At 39.0% G+C, this 17,428-nt stretch overlaps 1 protein-coding gene across 2 annotated transcripts in view; it reads left to right on the top strand.

Moving 5' to 3' along the window:
* Positions 1-681: 681 nt before the first annotated feature.
* The window catches only part of TLK1 (tousled like kinase 1), a 153,059-nt gene continuing 136,312 nt past the window's right edge, over positions 682-17,428 (top strand). For both annotated transcript variants that reach the window (XM_036857998.1, XM_036857997.1), the window contains exon 1: positions 682-964. In XM_036857998.1, coding sequence (XP_036713893.1) covers positions 826-964 — 139 coding nt within the window. In that variant the 5' untranslated portion in view covers positions 682-825. The remainder of the gene's footprint in view (positions 965-17,428) is intronic.

Here is a 17,428-nt window from a genome sequence, read left to right as displayed (position 1 = left end):
CGGGCGCGGGAGCCGGTGCAGCGCGGCGGGGGCGCGTGCGGGGTGCGCCTCCCTCCGGCCGGCTCGGGGAGGCCACCCCCGCGCACGCCAATCGGTCGGCCGGGCTCCCGCGCAGCGCTGCGATCCGCGGGTGAACCAGCAGCGCCCGGCGCCCGCGTCTCCTCCCTCGCGCGCTCGTTCCCTCCCCAGCCCCCCCGCCCCCAACCCCTGGCAGTCCCTCCCCCCAGCCTGCTCCCGCGGCCGCGGCCGCCGCCGCTGCTACCGGAGGCGCAGGAGCCTCGCGATAGTGTTTGCACAGGCGGCGCGTGACGCCGCCGCCGCCTGTAACTGATGCAGAGGTTATCCCGCCGCCTCAGCCGCCACCCACCCGCCGCCGCCGCCGCCGCCGCCGCCACTCGGGCGACGCCGGGGGCCGACGCACTGCAGAGGTGCCGGCAGGTTCCGCCCGCGGAAGTCTTCTCGGCCGGCGCAGCCCGCGCTCCGCCCGCTCTCCGACCCCGGCCCCAGCGGACGCCCCCTCGACATCTCCGCCGCCGCGCTCCTTCCCTCCGCCTCTTCCCCGGCGCGCCCGCCGGCTCCCTCACTTCTCCCCCTTTTCCTCCTCCCCGTCCCCTCTCCTCCCCTCACCTCTACCCTCCCCTCTACCCTCCCCACCTCCCCCCTTCTCGGTTTCCTCCCCCATCCCCTTGAATCTCCCCTCCCTGCCCTCGCTCTCTCGCTCGCCCTCAGCGCGGCCCCCGCCATGACGGAGGCGGGTGCCGGTGCCGTTGCCGTTGCCGCCGCTGCCGTCGCAGGGGGGGAGTCGGGTTCCCAGAAAGTAGCTTGATGAGTGTCCAAAGTAGCAGTGGAAGTTTGGAGGGGCCGCCATCTTGGTCCCAGCTCTCCACGTCTCCAACCCCGGGCTCGGCGACGGCGGCCAGGTCCCTGCTGAATCACACGCCGCCATCCGGGAGGCCCAGGGAAGGTAAGCGCCGTCGCGCCCGCGCCCGCGCCCGCTCGCGGGCCTCCCCTCCTGCGCCGCGGCCCCCGCGCCCCCGCGTCTCCTTCCTCCGACCCCGGGGTGGGGGAGGGGGCGAGGTGGACTCGAGGCCTCCCGGCTCCGGGGAGGTAGAGCTCCGTGTGTGGGTGGTGGTTCGCGGGTGGCTGAGAAGACCGACGAGGGGGTGCGCGCTGGAGGGGACGGAGCGAGGCGCGGCGCACAGACTCGCCTGGGCTTCCTAAGAGCCAGTCCTGCTGGGATGGGAAGCCTGACCCCGGACGGGAGCCCCTTTCTGCTCCATTTGCTAGTACACTCAGTACTCTTAACCTCCTGGCCTTGGGTCTCTGGTGGATTTTCCCTCTTGGTGAAGCATTCATCCTCGAGCCCCCTCCCCTTCCCTCGCGCACTCCTCCCCTAGAGGCGGTCCCCGCTCTGCGAGCTTTGCTGCCCGGGACCTGGAGGATGCCTCTCGTTTGCAGGGTCTCTGCCCTTTGGGGGGAGCCTCTGAAATTATCAAAGCCGACTTTGATCCCTTGCCTGGCCCCCTAGAGCAGTTTAAACGACAGACTGATTCGTGGGCAGGCTTTTAAAACCATCCCTCCAGATGGTTGCAACTTTGCTTCGCCATCACCTCCTGCGTGTTTGTGCGTTCTCTCTCTACTGCAAGTAGGCTACTGTTCTTCGACAGGGTCGTGGGTTTTGTGGGAAATATCTGCGTAAAGGTTACTGCAAACACGCACCAGATCGGTTACAATTGTTTTCTAAGTTTTCTGGCTTCTTGCATGCAAGTGTGCTGCCACCAGATGTAGCAGTTACACAGCTAGTAAGACACCGGAGTGCTTTTGACTAAAATTTCAACTTGCTGTATTTAACTTTAAGTATACGACATAAAATGAAATTTGGGAGAATTATGGGGGAAGAATAAATGTGCGTAGAATCACGTTTAACGCTCTTTTGTCTGGAAAACGTTTAGCGGTATTCATCAGCAATTGGTAAATGGGTTGTTCACGGCCGGTTGTGTCACACAGGGAGATTGTAGCCACATTTTCAAAAAAAAACGTCTGGAAGTCCAGTAGTCTAGTGAATCCTTTAAAGATACCAGGAGCTTTGATTTATGCAGGAGTCGGTGGGATTAATTTATCTTGAAAATATCTGTCAATATTTACGACTCAGAGCCTTGACATTTGTTAATCAAGTGGTTTGTGCCCTGAATCCAGTGGTTCAGGCACAGCATTCTTTGTCATTTTGTTCTGTGAGCATGTGTGAAAGTGACAATAGGCTCAAAGATTGGTATGAATTTGCTCTGGAAAATTCAGGGGAAGGTTTGATTTATGGCATCCATTAAGCATGCTGAATACATTGACACGACATTTCCCCTTTCCATCTCACCCCCAACCCTGAGTTCTGATTATTAGAAGATAAAAGTTTATTTATTGACGCACTCAAATTTAGTACACCTGGTAATTTTTCTTTTTGCAGTTGAAAATTTGTAAATGAATGTTTTAAAATCTATTTTGTAAACAGAGCAGTTGTTGCTTTTAGCATCCTTTTGCTTTTGTCTGTACTTTCATTAAGATGCTTAATGATAGTGTTAGGAATGATAGTGTAATGAGTGATAGTAAATGATGGTCTTGGGAAAGACTCTCTTTTAAGGCTATACCTTTTTTTCATTCATTTCTTAAATATTTGCTGAGCCATTTCTGTGAGCTAAGCACTGTGCTAGATACTGAGGGCATAGTGTTGAATTGCTCATCTGTAACATCTGTAATTAATAATTTGGGGGCTGAAAAATCTAGATTGTGAGTTTCTGAGGTTCAACTCTAGTTAAAAAACTTTCATACTATTCTGCAATTTTCCTGATGTTTTAAATTTTTCAGGGGTTGGAATAATTTAGCTTGACCCTCCAAATAACCAGAAATTTTGTCCAGCAGTTTGGATTTTTATGTAACCTGAATAGTGAGTCTCTATTTACTAATTAAATAACAGGACATGTTTTTGTGGAAGTTATACTTCACACCCAAGTACCTGTATGGTGCCAGTGGTACATTGGTTTTTTTGACCAACCAGGAAGTAAGTTAAAACTATTAATTCTCTTCTGGATTATATATATTCATCTTGAAGCTATAGTTTCAGATTTCACTAACGCTAATAGGAATTGCATATATGAAGCCCTAGGTATCAAGATGGAAACATTTTCTTTTGAGTGTGATCCCAGTTTTTATTTTAACAAGTGCTTTGCATCTTTTCCAAGTAACATTAGTATGTTGTGTAAATTGATGTAAATTGAGAGCTTTGATTGCTGGTGACTGATAGATAGTAAGAACCATTACTGTTAATGGAACTTGAGTGTATGTATCAAGGAGAGAATAAACTTTGTTTCTTGAAAAACTGAGCCAATTAAATGTAATATATAATAGAAATTTTTAAACTTAAAAGAGATATACACATATGTATATGTACATATATAAAGTTACATATGTGATGAACTCCTTTTAAGCAAACTTTACTTTGAAAATGGGCTATTTTCAAAGTTGTTCCATAAGTATCTTATCCATAAGCCTAACTCATAAGATTTAGGAATTTATATGATATAGTGTAGACTTCTTTCTTCCCTCGGAGTCCCAAAGCTTTTCCTTTATCAATCTTAAAATTCTCTGAGAGGTGCTCAGCAGTGTAGCTCTAGATTTCACATTAGGTCTTTTAAACCTGTGGCTAAATTCTCTATCCCACTTTATCTTCTAATCTGTGAATAAGGATGTAGGAAGTTAAGAAATTAAATTTTCAAATAAGGTCAGGTTTGTTTGCTGAGGCCGAGGAACCTGATGTGTGTACTGGCTAGATGAGCAGGTGGTTTTTTTGCGTATCAGTACATAGGTACTTTTGAATGGGTTACTGCTAAGAGTCAAATAAATGGTTATACAAAAGACTTGGCTTTTCTGTTCCATCTTGCCAGATATGAATAATTTGCTTTACTTTTATATAAATAACGAAAGTAGTTTGGTCAAAAAGATAATATCACAGTTTAAATAAACTTGCTCTCTGTTTCCATATTTATAGACTGCATCCTTTAGACAGAAGAGTTGAAGTATTTGACTCCAGATGATTGAGTAATACCTGTAGGGAGATGTTAACAGTTAAGTGTACCAGATGGCGCTTTAATTTCTTGAAGTCACCTGCCGGAGCAAGACAGGGTTGTATGTTTAAGGATTCTAGCTCATGAATATATAGATATGTGGTAGGTGCCTCCCTTACAGAGGCATATGTACGTATTAGAGGAGAGAGGGAAATCCAAGATAGTTAGAAGTCTGGGAGTCTGCCCCTGAGAAATAGGCTGTGCTTTAGCATTTTGGGCCTCAGGACCCCTTTACTCCCTTAAAAATTATTGAGGAAGAGATTTTGTTTACGTGGGTTATGTCTATTGATATTTACTACATTTGAAATGAAATAACTTCAAAAATATTTATCTAAAAATAACAATCTGATTACATGTTAACAAATTTTAAAATGAAGATAAATATTCTAAAACAAAAACTTTAGTGAGGGGACTTCCCTGGTAGCACAGTGGTTAAGAATCCGGCTGCCAATTCAGGGGACACCGGTTTGTTCCCTGATCCGGGAAGATCCCACATACTGCAGAGCAACTAAGCCCGTGCACCACAACTACTGAGCCTGCACTCAATGAGAGCCTGCATTGAACCTACACTCAATGATAAGCCCACGCACCGCAGCTAGAGATAGCCTGCGCACAGCAACGAAGACCCAATGCAGCCAAAAATTAAAACGAAAACACACTTCAGTGAGGCTGGTGGCATTGTTTTATATTTTTACAAATCACTTTAATTTCTGGCTTACTAGAAGATAGCTGGATTTTCTTCTTTCAGTCTGTTGAGATATATTTTGATTGAGGCATGTGAAGAGAATCCAACTTCACATAGATATGTAGTTGCAAAAGAATTATTTTAATAGTCTTTTTGGAAGTTATTCTTTGATATTACACCAAAATTCGACAAGTGACAGTTTTTTTAAAGGTACTTGTGGGGGCTTCCCTGGTGGCGCAGTGGTTGAGAATCTGCCTGCCAATGCAGGGGACACGGGTTCGAGCCCTGGTCTGGGAAGATCCCACATGCTGCGGAGCAACTAGGCCCGTGAGCCACAACTACTGAGCCTGTGCGTCTGGAGCCTGTGCTCCGCAACAAGAGAGGCTGCGATAGTGAGAGGCCCGCGCACCGCGATGAAGAGTGGCCCCCGCTCGCCACAACTAGAGAGAGCCCTCGCACAGAAACGAAGACCCAACACAGTCAAAAATAAATAAATAAATAAATAAATAAATGAAAAAAGAGGTACTTGTGATGTGGAAGTACATTTTATCCCGGAAGTGTCTTCAGGACCCACAAGAAATCTGTGGACTATACATTTAGACTAAAGAAGAGACTAAAGGGTGGGAAAAAGTATAGCTGTTTTCAGGCATTTCAAACACATAAATAGAAGAGAGAATGTGTTCATTATGGTGTTATAGAAGGTGGACCAGCAGGTGAAAGTTAGGAAGGCACAGAATGAATTCAGTATCATTTTTTGACAAGAATGTAAAAACTGTATAACTGGTAGACTTGGCCAGCAATGAAAGAACTGCTTTAAAGAATTTAAAGCAAACTACGGAGACTTTTTTGGGGGAGCTAGAGATAAATTCTGTAGATTATTTTGTTGTGTGCTATTAGATTAAGTGACTTAAGGTCCCATCCAGTTAAAAAGTGCAAACATTCTGTGATTCTTTAAAAATTCGTAAATATAGTTAAACTGTACTTACATATCCATGAATGTTTTTGAATATTCTCTTAAGTCAGTAGTATGAAACTATCATTGACTTCATTACTCTTTTCCATTTTTATTGTGCTTTTCCTCTGAGGATTTCTCTGTATTTTCTGGAATCAACACTGTCAGTCTTCCTGAAATCCTAATAAATTCCCTGTGAAATATAATAAGCTCTGAAGACATTTTAGGGAATCAGATGCTGCTTACGATACAGTTTAGTAGAGTTGTCATATACTTGGGCACAGAATTTTAGAATGCTGTGGGGGTCTGGTTTCAGTTCAGAAAGAGAAACTGTCAGCAGTCTGTATAGTCTTTTATTTGTAATTGTTTATGTGATTTCAGAAGTAATGTGCTTAATCTAATGGTTTTAAAGCTAGAGAGTCTGAAAAAAGGACGCCTGAAGGCAAAGTGTTTAAATTGATCTCTCTTGAATTTAAAAATGCATATTAAATAAAACCAGAACATAAAGTGAAGAATTTAAATTCTCATCTTATTGAGAGAATTATGCATGTAATAGCTATCATTACCTATAGCAATTCATATTTTAATTTAATATGGAACATAATCTCTTCTGTGAGATGTATTGAAAGGTTAGATTTTAGGTGCTGGGAAGTTAAGGATAAACTCCTGTAACTTCTTGGGGTCAACTTAAGTGTAGTAAGTGACACAGCTTGAGACTTCATGTATTTGTTGCATTTAGACTTAAAGCTCATTTTCTATAGAAGAGCCATAGGATTAAGTCATTTAGTTTAATAAACTCCTTCATGCTCTTTAATAATTTCCAGAAATCTTAGAATAATTTAGAGGAATGGTGAAGTAGGAGAAGAAGTATGGTAGAGAAGAGAAAGTGCATTGATAATTAGAATCCAAGTGTAGTCCCAATTTTGCCATTAACTAGCTGGGTGACTTTGGGCAAGTTGCTTATCTCTCTGCTTCAGTTTCATAAAATGAGAATTACAGAGCTGAAAGGGACCTTGGAAGCAATTGAATCCAAACCTCTCATTTTACAGATGAGGAAACTTAGATAATTTGCCCAGGCTTTTACTGTAGGAGAGTTGGGACCAAGATTCAGTTTTCTGACTTTCAACTTACTGCTTTCTCCATTATACTTTGTGGCTCCTTTTCATCTGTAAAATGAGGGAGTTGAATTCGAAGCCTTCAGAGTTCTCTAACAGCTCAAAAATATTATTCTTTTGACATTAGTGCTAATTATAATTTACTGGAGGAAAGTTTGTAGCTTTTATTTATTGGTGAAAGAAATGTTTCTTGAAGAAGCAATGTGACCTTTTCAAGGTTATAATTTGTTAAGAGAAGATACTCATCTTCATTATTACCAAAAGATTTTTAAGTTTATTTATGAGCATGGTAAGCAGTAGTGTGCTAGGTGATCTTGTCTTTTTAATGATCTACATTCTAAAATACTGTTATGAATATATTAAAAGCTGTGTAAATTACATAAATAATAATGTGGTGCCCTGAAGTGAAGTAACTAGGTGATTGTTCCTCAGAAATTATTTCTGGTGTGTTTCCCCCCGAGTTAGATGCCTCTGCTCTTTAGTGTCGTATAGGATTGTCTATTTCATAGCACCTTTGTCATACTACCTTTTATTATAGTTTTATTTTTTTGCATACTAGACAGAAAGGTCTTGAATTCAGAGACTGTGTTTTGTTCATTTGCATATTCTCAGTGCATAGTAGGATGTCCTCTATAGCAGGGGTCCCCGAACCCCGGGAGACCGCTACAGCTGCGGTCCGTCCGTGGCCTGTTAGGGACCTGTTAGGGACCAGGCTGCACAGCAGGAGGTGAGTGGCGTTGAGTGAGCAAAGCTTCATCTGCTGCTCCCCGTCGCTTGCATTACCGCCTGAACCATTCCCCACCCCTGTCCGTGGAAAAATTGTCTTCCACAAAACCGGTCCCTGGTGCCAAAAGGTTGGGGACTGCTGCTCTATAGAGGTGGCACCTAACGAAAAGTTTTGTTGAAGATCTGTTAAAGCTTTTTTTTTTTTAAAACGGAGTGATTATATACTTAATATGCACGTATTTCAGACCCAGGGAGATACTCATTTTAGTAATTCATAGGCAAGTTATATTTTAGAGAGTGATAATGGATAACAATAATAGCTAAAGTTTATTGTTTGTATATGTTAATTCATTTAATTCTCATAACTCTGTGAGGTATATACAATTATCATTCTCATTTTACAGATGAGGAACCAAAGTACAGAGAAGTAAAGAAACTTGCCCAGTATGACACAGAGTAGTAAATGTTAGGGCTAAGATTTGAATCAAGTCTGCATTTTAACCACTGGGATATATTGCCTAAGATATGGAAATTTAGCTTTGGGTAATTTCTTAGTTTTTCCTTAACAAATTTTAATTTACTAATCAGTCTTTTAGGCTCATTCAATTTACTGGTAAACTTTGTTATTATTATTTTTTTGCATGAGTTTTGTATGTATGTGGAGATAAGATTAAAAAAAAGAAAAATCCAAAACCAATTTGTACAGATCTTACGTTTCATGGAAAATGTTAGAGGTATACTAATGAGAAATCTTACTTTCATGTTTAATAATTAAATTGGGATGCCATTTATCTTAATATTTTGACCTCATAAGCTCATTACAGCAATAACAAATAAACATTAGAATTTGAATGGAGAATTTTTGACTGTCCACATAGGAATAGTCCACTTATTGTGGAGGGTTTTAACCTGGTGCATGAGGCTCTGAACAAAATTGAGATGCTTTAGTGGCAGATGTTTGAGTTTTATTAGTATTCAATATGGCAGGGAAAGGAAGCTTGAAGCTTAATCTGATTCATCTTGTAAGAAGTATTTTTAAAAACACTTAAAGCTTTAATTACCTTATTGCATACAAAACAGATCCCTTGGTAACATGTATTATTTAGTGTATCTAATGAGAGACAGAATTTGAATGGGTTGATAGGAATTCAAAGCATGATGTAGAAAGATGCAGATCTGAAACAGGTGGTAGGTTGTGAAAGTTAAATCTTCTCAATGTGGCTTCACTGTTAGGTTTGAAATTTTGTGAATTTCACGAAGACAGGTTATACCTCTATTTAAGTTAAAATGCTTGTATGCTACAAGGATGCAGAACAAAGCCAAATATGAGTGGTTTTGGGGGCTGACATAATATTTGTTCTCCTTCATTTATATGGATTATTAAGAGTTCGTTCTGCTCATAAATTTGTACCTTTCCCTGGAAACTAGTTTAGTTGGAGAAATGACTTCTAGGTTTAAATTAAGCTTTAACCTGGTACTTGCTGGTATTGTTAAATGTCATACATTGTGATTTCATAATTCCACACTTGACACTATGTATGTGCTTCTTGTCTGATGGTGAATATGGTGCCTCTGGAGAAGGTCAGGGGGATTTGTATGAAGCCAATCAGATTCATCCCGTCTTTCATGAGACCTGAGGCATGTTTCATTTTTTTTTTCTTTTTTGACAAATAGGGTATTTTTGCTTTTTTAAAAACATAGTTTTCCCTTTTTCTGCACACAGATTTTAAAAAACATCAGTGAAGTTACATGGTTTAGTTAACTTTGTATATATATTTTTGCTTATCTCATTTATTTAAAAGATGCATATACTTATTAATGGTAGGACTTGTTCTAGGCACTTTGTAAATAGTAACTCATTTACTTCTCACAGTCATGAAGTAGGTACTATTGTACCTCTATTTCACAGATGAGGAAATTGAGCCACAGAGAGGTTAACTAACTAACCCAAGGACACAGAGAGAATATGTAGCAGAGTCAGGATTCAGACTAGGCTCCTGAGTGCATGCTCTTAGCAGTTATACTATTCTGTCAGCATTATTCCACTGAATTTTAACCACAGGGATACTATAATTTACTTAGTTAACCATTCTTCTTTTGGTAGTGTGTTAGTCATGATTCTTTTGCTTACCTGTGATAAAAACTTAACACAAGCCTTGGTAAGTTAAAAAAGGAATTTACTGGTTCACGTAACTGGGAATTGTATGTGTGGAGGAGGATGGAATGGCTTTGGAAACAGCTTAGATCCAATGTCTCAAATAGTGTCACTGAGCCTCTTGGACTCCATTTCTGGGTTCTTCTAGCCTCTTGATTCTGGAGCCCAGTCACATACCTTTTGGCTTAGCAACCACACTTGGAAGACAAAACTTTTTCCTAATGTCCACATGTCACTTCTGGGTTGATGCTCATGCATTATGATTGTCAGTTCCTTAACCAATCACTGGTACCTGGGAGATGTACAGCAAGGTAGCCACTATGGCTGTAGGTAGAGTGAGTTGGGGAATCCACAGAAAGCCATGATTGACAGACCGCTGAAGGTCACACAAATTGGGTGAGTGGTAGTTTTCCTGAGGAATGGATCATGGTGAACAAAAACATCTTAACTACCATAGTTAGTTATCTAGGTTATTTCTTTTCTTTTTACTTTTACTTTTTGGCTACAGTAGATATTGATATAATATCTCTGAGTAAAAGCTCCCCCCACCCCCCGAAGAGGATTCCCAGTGATGGAATTATCAGGGCAAAAAGTATAAAACAATTAAAGGCTTTTAATAACTATTGTCAAATTATTATTTGAAGAATTGTGTTCCACTCATACAGCAGCAGTGCATGAGATAGGCATGTATTTTTGAACCAGGCGGGGTTCACCTCATCCTAGGAATTACTGGGCTTAAATATTATTCACACAGTGCCTTGCAGTTAACCAAAGGGTTGTGATCTTCATACTGAACATGTATCTAATCCAATTTATCAAATGCTTTATTATATTTTCTCCGGGCATTTCTCTCGCTGTTTAAAAATTTTTTATTTTATAGTTTTAAACAACAAACCCAAAAGGCTAACGAATGGCAGTCCTCGGCAAGCCCTTGGCCCCCTACTCCTCTTTCCTATCTGTGTCTCCTACTTCTCTGACCTAGTTGACAGCATTATACTTAGTTTTTTATACTTAGATATTGGTACCTTATGTTAGAAGCATTATTATGTAGAAGTAGTTACAAGCACATATTTGTTAGACCCGGATATCAGTTTAGGTTTTGCCACTTACTGTAGTAAGTTACTTAGCCTCTCCACGCATCTGTAGATTTTCTTTCTTTTTTTTTTTTTAAATGCTTTTTTTTTTTTTGGCTATGTGCCTTTCAGGATCTTGGTTCCCCGACCAGGGATCAAATCTGTGCCCCCTGCAGTGGAAGCGTGGAGTCTTAACCACTGGACTGCCAGGGAATTCCTAGGTTTTCTTGTTTGTAGGATGGGATAAGAAATAGTAACTATTTCATAAGGTTGTGAGAATTAAATGAGAAATTTGTGGCATGTTAACCAGTCAGTATGTGTTAACTGTTACTATTATATTTAGATACAAGGATGCTTTACAATTAAAAATTTTTTCTTCTTTGTTTCAATGTCAAGAATAGGGAACACGTACCATCTGGATTAAGATCCTTATGGCCAGAGTACACTTGACATACATAGATTGTCTCCCTGGCTTGTTGAAGAATTCTAGCAGGGTTGTGTATGACAGAGGCAGATTTCAAGTGATAATCATAATTGTTAGTCTCATTTCTTTTCACTATATAATATTGTGGCATTTATTATGCATACAATTTTTCTTCCTTTGATTTATTTCTTTATTTTACATTTTAAGGGTTTGCTTTACTGGGCAAAAGGGCATGAATTTTTTAATGTCATTTAATGTGTATTGTCACTATTGTTTTCCCTATGGGATAACCAGGATTTTAAAATCTGTTATTGCTTCTCAGAAGTGAATCAATTGTCAGAGCTTTAGAGTTTTATAGAAACCTTATTGGCATAGTTTGTTTATTCATTCAGCAAGTATTTTTGGACCTGGAGCATAGCAGTAGGTAAACAAAGGTATGTAAGATATAGTCCTTGTCTCCTAGGAGCTTGGCCAAAGTCTAGTGAGGAAGACTACAATTCATAACATGTAATTTAAAAAAACCACTGTGGGTCAGATAAAACAATCTGTGATGCCAGTTTCAACTTCTGATATAAACAATTATTATATAATGTGGTTGTAGCATAGCCTGTGTCAAGGTGTTATATTCATTGGTCATTTGGTTGCTAGAAAAAAACTTTAGCAAAACAAATTTATTATTAGAAGGATATAGGGCTGAGTGTCTCTTAGAACCCATTTAGGTCTCAAGGGGACTGAACTGGAAACTGGAAATTCAGGAACCACAGTAGCACTATTCTCCTGTGGATCATAGAGCAACCCTCTCCAGTGCTGTGAAGGGAAGTTTTTTAAAAAGGAAAAGTGGGAAGGAAGGAAATTGTATTTCTCTCAATAGGTATGAACAGAGTATTCCCTAGAGAAGGGAATTAGACAGTTTTCCTCCAGTTTAACTATTAAATGTTATCATCTTGTTTCAGTTGGTATGTCTTGATTGCTAGTGAGATTGAACTTAATATTTATATCAAAAGCCCAGTCTTTAAAAAATTATTACCCTCTAAAGTTCAAGTACTCTAATTTTACTGTGATTCAATTGATTTTATTTTTTAATGTTATATGGTGCTTTACCTTTCATTATTGTATCATAATATTAATATATACAGAAAATGCACATGATAAATAATGCTCAGTGAATTACTATAAATCATGATGTACGTAACGACCACTCAGTTAAGAAATAAAACATTGGCAGCATTTCAGAGCTCTCTTCCTGCACTCATCAGTCATTCACTACCTTCTCCCTTCCCTCCAAAGCAATCACTATTCTGACTTAATTATGCCTGTTTTGAATTTTATATAAATGGACTCACACAGTATGTATATTTTTTCTAGCTGCTTTTGTTTCACGTATGTTTTAGAGTTTGTTTCACCCATGTTAATTCCTGTAACTGTTGTTCACTTTTATTGCTCTATAATATTACTTGTATGCGTATACCACAGTTTATTTATACAGTCTGTTGATAGATGTTTGGGTTGTTTCCACTTCTCTATTATTACTAATAATGCTGTATGAACATATTTATACCTGTCTCTTCATGTACTATTAATTTCTGTTGAATATATACCAAACAGTAAATTTCCTGGGTTATAGGCTATGTGTGTGTTTGCCTTTAGTAGATACGGCCAGTTTCCCAAAGTGGTTGTAACAATTTACATTCCCATGAAGAGTGTATGAGAGTTCCCATTGCTCTACACCCTCACCGACAGCTGGAATTGTTAATATTATTTATTTTTGATATTCTGGTGGATATGAGGTGGTATTTGTGGTTTGAATTGTCATTTCCCTGGTGAGTTAAGAGGTTTACCATTTTTTCATAAGTTTACTGACTTTTGGATATATCTTGTGAAGTGCCTGTTCAGATCTTTTGATCAGTTTTCCTTTGTGTTGTTTCTCTTTACAAAAATAAAAAATTAATTGAAGAAATTCTTCTATTTTGGATAAGTACTTTCTGTTTTTTATTAACACCCCTCCCCCATTCTGTGGCCTGTTCCCCCACTCCCTTATGGTATTTAAGAAGTATCTCAAGTTCATGAAAAATGTTTTCCTATGTTTTCTCTTTTTTAATATAGGCATTTACAACTGTAAATTTCCCTGTAAGCACTCAATTAATTCATCCTGTAAGTTCTTTTTCTTTTTTGTAAAATATTACAATATATGCTGATATATTACACACGTTGTAAAACACACAATATAAAAATTTGCAAAGGTTAAATAAATAAATTTAACAATATTTAAAAATCTTTTTTTTGAATTTTAAAATTTTTATTTTTTTATACAGCAGGTTCTTATTAGTCATCCATTTTATACACATCAGTGTATACATGTCAATCCCAATCTCCCAATTCATCACCCCCCCCCCCCCCCACCGCTTTCCCCTCTTGGTGTCCATACGTTTGTTCTCTACATCTGTGTCTCAGTTTCTACCCTGCAGACCGGTTCATCTGTACCATTTTTCTAGGTTCCACATATATGCGTTAATATACGATATTTGTTTTTCTCTTTCTGACTTACTTCACTCTGTATGACAGTCTCTAGATTCATCCACGTCTCTACAAATGACCCAATTTCATTCCTTTTTATGACTGAGTAATATTCCACTGTATATATGTACCACATCTTCTTTATCCATTCGTCTGTCGATGGGCATTTAGGTTGCTTCCATGACCTGGCTATTGTAAATAGTGGTGCAATGAACATTGGGGTGCATGTGTCTTTTTGAATTATGGTTTTCTCTAGGTATATGCCAAGTAGTGGGATTGCTGGATCATATGGTAATTCTCTTTTTAGTTTTTTTAAGGAACCTCCATAGTGTTCTCCATAGTGGCTGTATCAATTTACATTCCCACCAACAGTGCAAGAGGATTCCCTTTTCTCCACACCCTCTCCAGCATTTGCTGTTTGTAGATTTTCTGATGATGCCCATTCTAAGTGGTGTGAGGTGATACCTCATTGTAGTTTTGATTTGCATTTCTCTAATAATTAGTGATGTTGAGCAGCTTTTCATGTGCTTCTTGGCCATCTGTATGTCTTCTTTGGAGAAATGTCTATTTAGGTCTTCTGCCCATTTTTGGATTGGGTTGTTTGTTTCTTTAATATTGAGCTGCATGAGCTGTTTATATATTTTGGAGATTAATCCTTTGTCCGTTGATTCGTTTGCAGATATTTTCTCCCATTCTGAGGGTTGTCTTTTTGTCTTATTTATGGTTTCCTTTGCTGTGCAAAAGCTTTGAAGCTTCATTAGGTCCCATTTGTTTATTTTTGTTTTTATTTCCATTACTCTAGGAGGTGGATCAAAAAAGATCTTGCTGTGATTTATGTCAAAGAGTGTTCTTCCTATGTTTTCCTCTCAGAGTTTTATAGTGTCCGGTCTTACATTTAGGTCTCTAATCCATTTTGAGTGTATTTTTGTGTATGGTGTTAGGGAGTGTTCTAATTTCATTCTTTTACATGTAGCTGTCCAGTTTTCCCAGCACCACTTATTGAAGAGACTGTCTTTTCTCCATTGTATATCCTTGCCTCCTTTGTCATAGATTAGTTGACCATAGGTGCGTGGGTTTATCTCTGGGCTTTCTAAATTGTTCCATTGATCTATATTTCTGTTTTTGTGCCAGTACCATACTGTCTTGATTACTGTAGCTTTGTAGTATAGTCTGAATTCAGGGAGTCTGATTCCTCTAGCTCCATTTTTTTCCCTCAAGACTGCTTTGGCTATTTGGGGTCTTTTGTGCCGCCATACAAATTTTAAGATTTTTTGTTCTAGTTCTGTAAAAAATGCCATTGGTAATTTGATAGGGATTGTATTGAATCTGTAGATTGCTTTGGGTAGTAGAGTCATTTTCACAATATTGATTCTTCCAATCCAAGAACATGGTCTATCTCTCCATCTGTTGGTATCATCTTTAATTTCTTTCATCAGTGTCTTATAGTTTTCTGCATACAGGTCTTTTGTCTCCCTAGGTAGGTTTATTCCTAGGTATTTTATTCTTTTTGTTGCAATGGTAAATGAGAGTGTTTCCTTAATTTCTCTTTCAGATTTTTCATCATTAGTGTATAGGAATGCGAGAGATTTCTGTGCATTAATTTTGTCTCCTGCAGCTTTACCAAATTCATTGATTAGCTCTAGCAGTTTTCTGGTGGCATCTTTAGGATTCTCTATGTATAGTATGTCATCTGCAAACAGTGACAGTTTTACTTCTTCTTTTCCAATTTGTATTCCTTTTATTTCTTTTTCTTCTCTGATTGCCGTGGCTAGGACTTTCAAAACTATGTTGAATAATAGTGCTGAGAGTGGACATCCTTGTCTTGTTCCTGATGTTAGAGGAAATGCTTTTAGTTTTTCACCATTGAGAATGATGTTTGCTGTGGGTTTGTCGTATATGGCCTTTATTATGTTGAGGTAGGTTCCCTCTATGTCCACTTTCTGGAGAGTTTTTATCATAAATGGGTGTTGAATTTTGTCAAAAGCTTTTTGTGCATCTATTAAGATGATCATATGGTTTTTATTTTTCAGTTCATTAATATGGTGTATCACATTGATTGATTTGCATATATTGAAGAATTCTTGCATCCCTGGGATAAATCCCACTTGATCATGGTGTATGATCCTTTTAATGTGTTGTTGGATTCTGTTTGCTAGTATTTTGTTGAGGATTTTTGCATCTATATTCATCAGTGATATTGGTCTGCAATTTTTTTTTGTAGTATCTTTGTCTGGTTTTGGTATCAGGGTGATGGTGGCCTCATAGAATGAGTTTGGGAGTGTTCCTTCCTCTGCAGTTTTTTGGAGGAGTATGAGAAGGATGGGTGTTATATCTTCTCTAAATGTTTGATAGAATTCACCTGTGAAGCCATCTGGTCCTGGGCTTTTGTTTGTTGGAAGATTTTTAATCACAGTTTCAATTTCATTTCTTGTGGTTGGTCTGTTCATATTTTCTATTTCTTCCTGGTTCATTGTTGGAAAGTTATACCTTTCTAAGAATTTGTCCATTTCTTCCAGGTTGTCCATTTTATTGGCATAGAGTTGCTTGTAGTAGTCTCTTAAGATGCTTTGTATTTCTGCCGTGTCTGTTGTAACTTTCATTTCTAATTGTATTGATTTGAGTCCTCTCCCTCTTTTTCTTGATGAGTCTGGCTAATGGTTTATCAATTTTATCTTCTCAAAGAACCAGCTTCTAGTTTTATAGATCTTTGCTGTTTTCTTTGTTTCTATTTCTTTCTGCTCTGATCTTTATGGTTTCTTTCCTTCTACTAATTTTGGGTTCTGTTTGTTCTTCTTTCTCTAGTTCCTTTAGGTGTAAGGTTAGATTATTTATTGGAGATTTTTCTTGTTTCTTGAGGTAGGTTTGTATAGCTATAAACTTCCCTCTTAAAACTACTTTTGTTGCATTCCATAGGTTTTGGATCGTCGTGTTTTCATTGTGATGTGTTTCTAGGTATTTTTTGATTTCCTCTTTGATTTCTTCAGTGATCTTTTGGTTATTTAGCAACGTATTGTTTAGCCTCCATGTGTTTGTGGTTTTTACGTTTTTTTCCCTGTAATTCATTTCTAATCTCATAGCGTTGTGGTCAGAAAAGATGCTTGATATGATTTCAATTTTCTTAAATTTACTGAGGCTTGATTTGTGACCCAAGATGTGATCTATCCTGGAGAATGTTCCGTGCGCACTTGAGAAGAAAGTGTAATCTGCTGTTTTTGCATGGAATGTCTTATAAATATCAATTAAGTCTATCTGGTCTGTTGTGTCATTTAAAGCTTGTGTTTCCTTATTAATTTTCTGTTTGGATGATCTGTGCATTGGTGTAATTGAGGTGTTAAAGTCCCCCACTGTTATTGTGTTACTGTCAGTTTCCTCTTTTATAGCTGTTAGCAGTTGCCTTATGTATTGAGGTGCTCCTATGTTGGGTGCATATATATTTATAATTGTTATATCTTCTTGGATTGATCCCTTGATCATTATGTAGTGTCCTTCCTTGTCTCTTGTAACATTCTTTATTTTAAAGTCTATTTGATATGAGTATTGCTATTCCAGCTTTCTTTTTCTTTCTTTTGATTTCTGTTTGCATGGAATATCTTTTTCCAGCCCTTCACTTTCAGTCTCTGTGTGTCCTTAGGTCTGAAGTGGGTCTCTTGTAGACAACATATATATGGGTCT

This window comes from Balaenoptera musculus, chromosome 7 (genome assembly GCF_009873245.2).
Source record: "Balaenoptera musculus isolate JJ_BM4_2016_0621 chromosome 7, mBalMus1.pri.v3, whole genome shotgun sequence".
Classification (NCBI taxonomy): Eukaryota; Metazoa; Chordata; class Mammalia; order Artiodactyla; family Balaenopteridae; genus Balaenoptera; species Balaenoptera musculus.
This window is presented reverse-complemented; position numbering and strand designations above follow the sequence as displayed.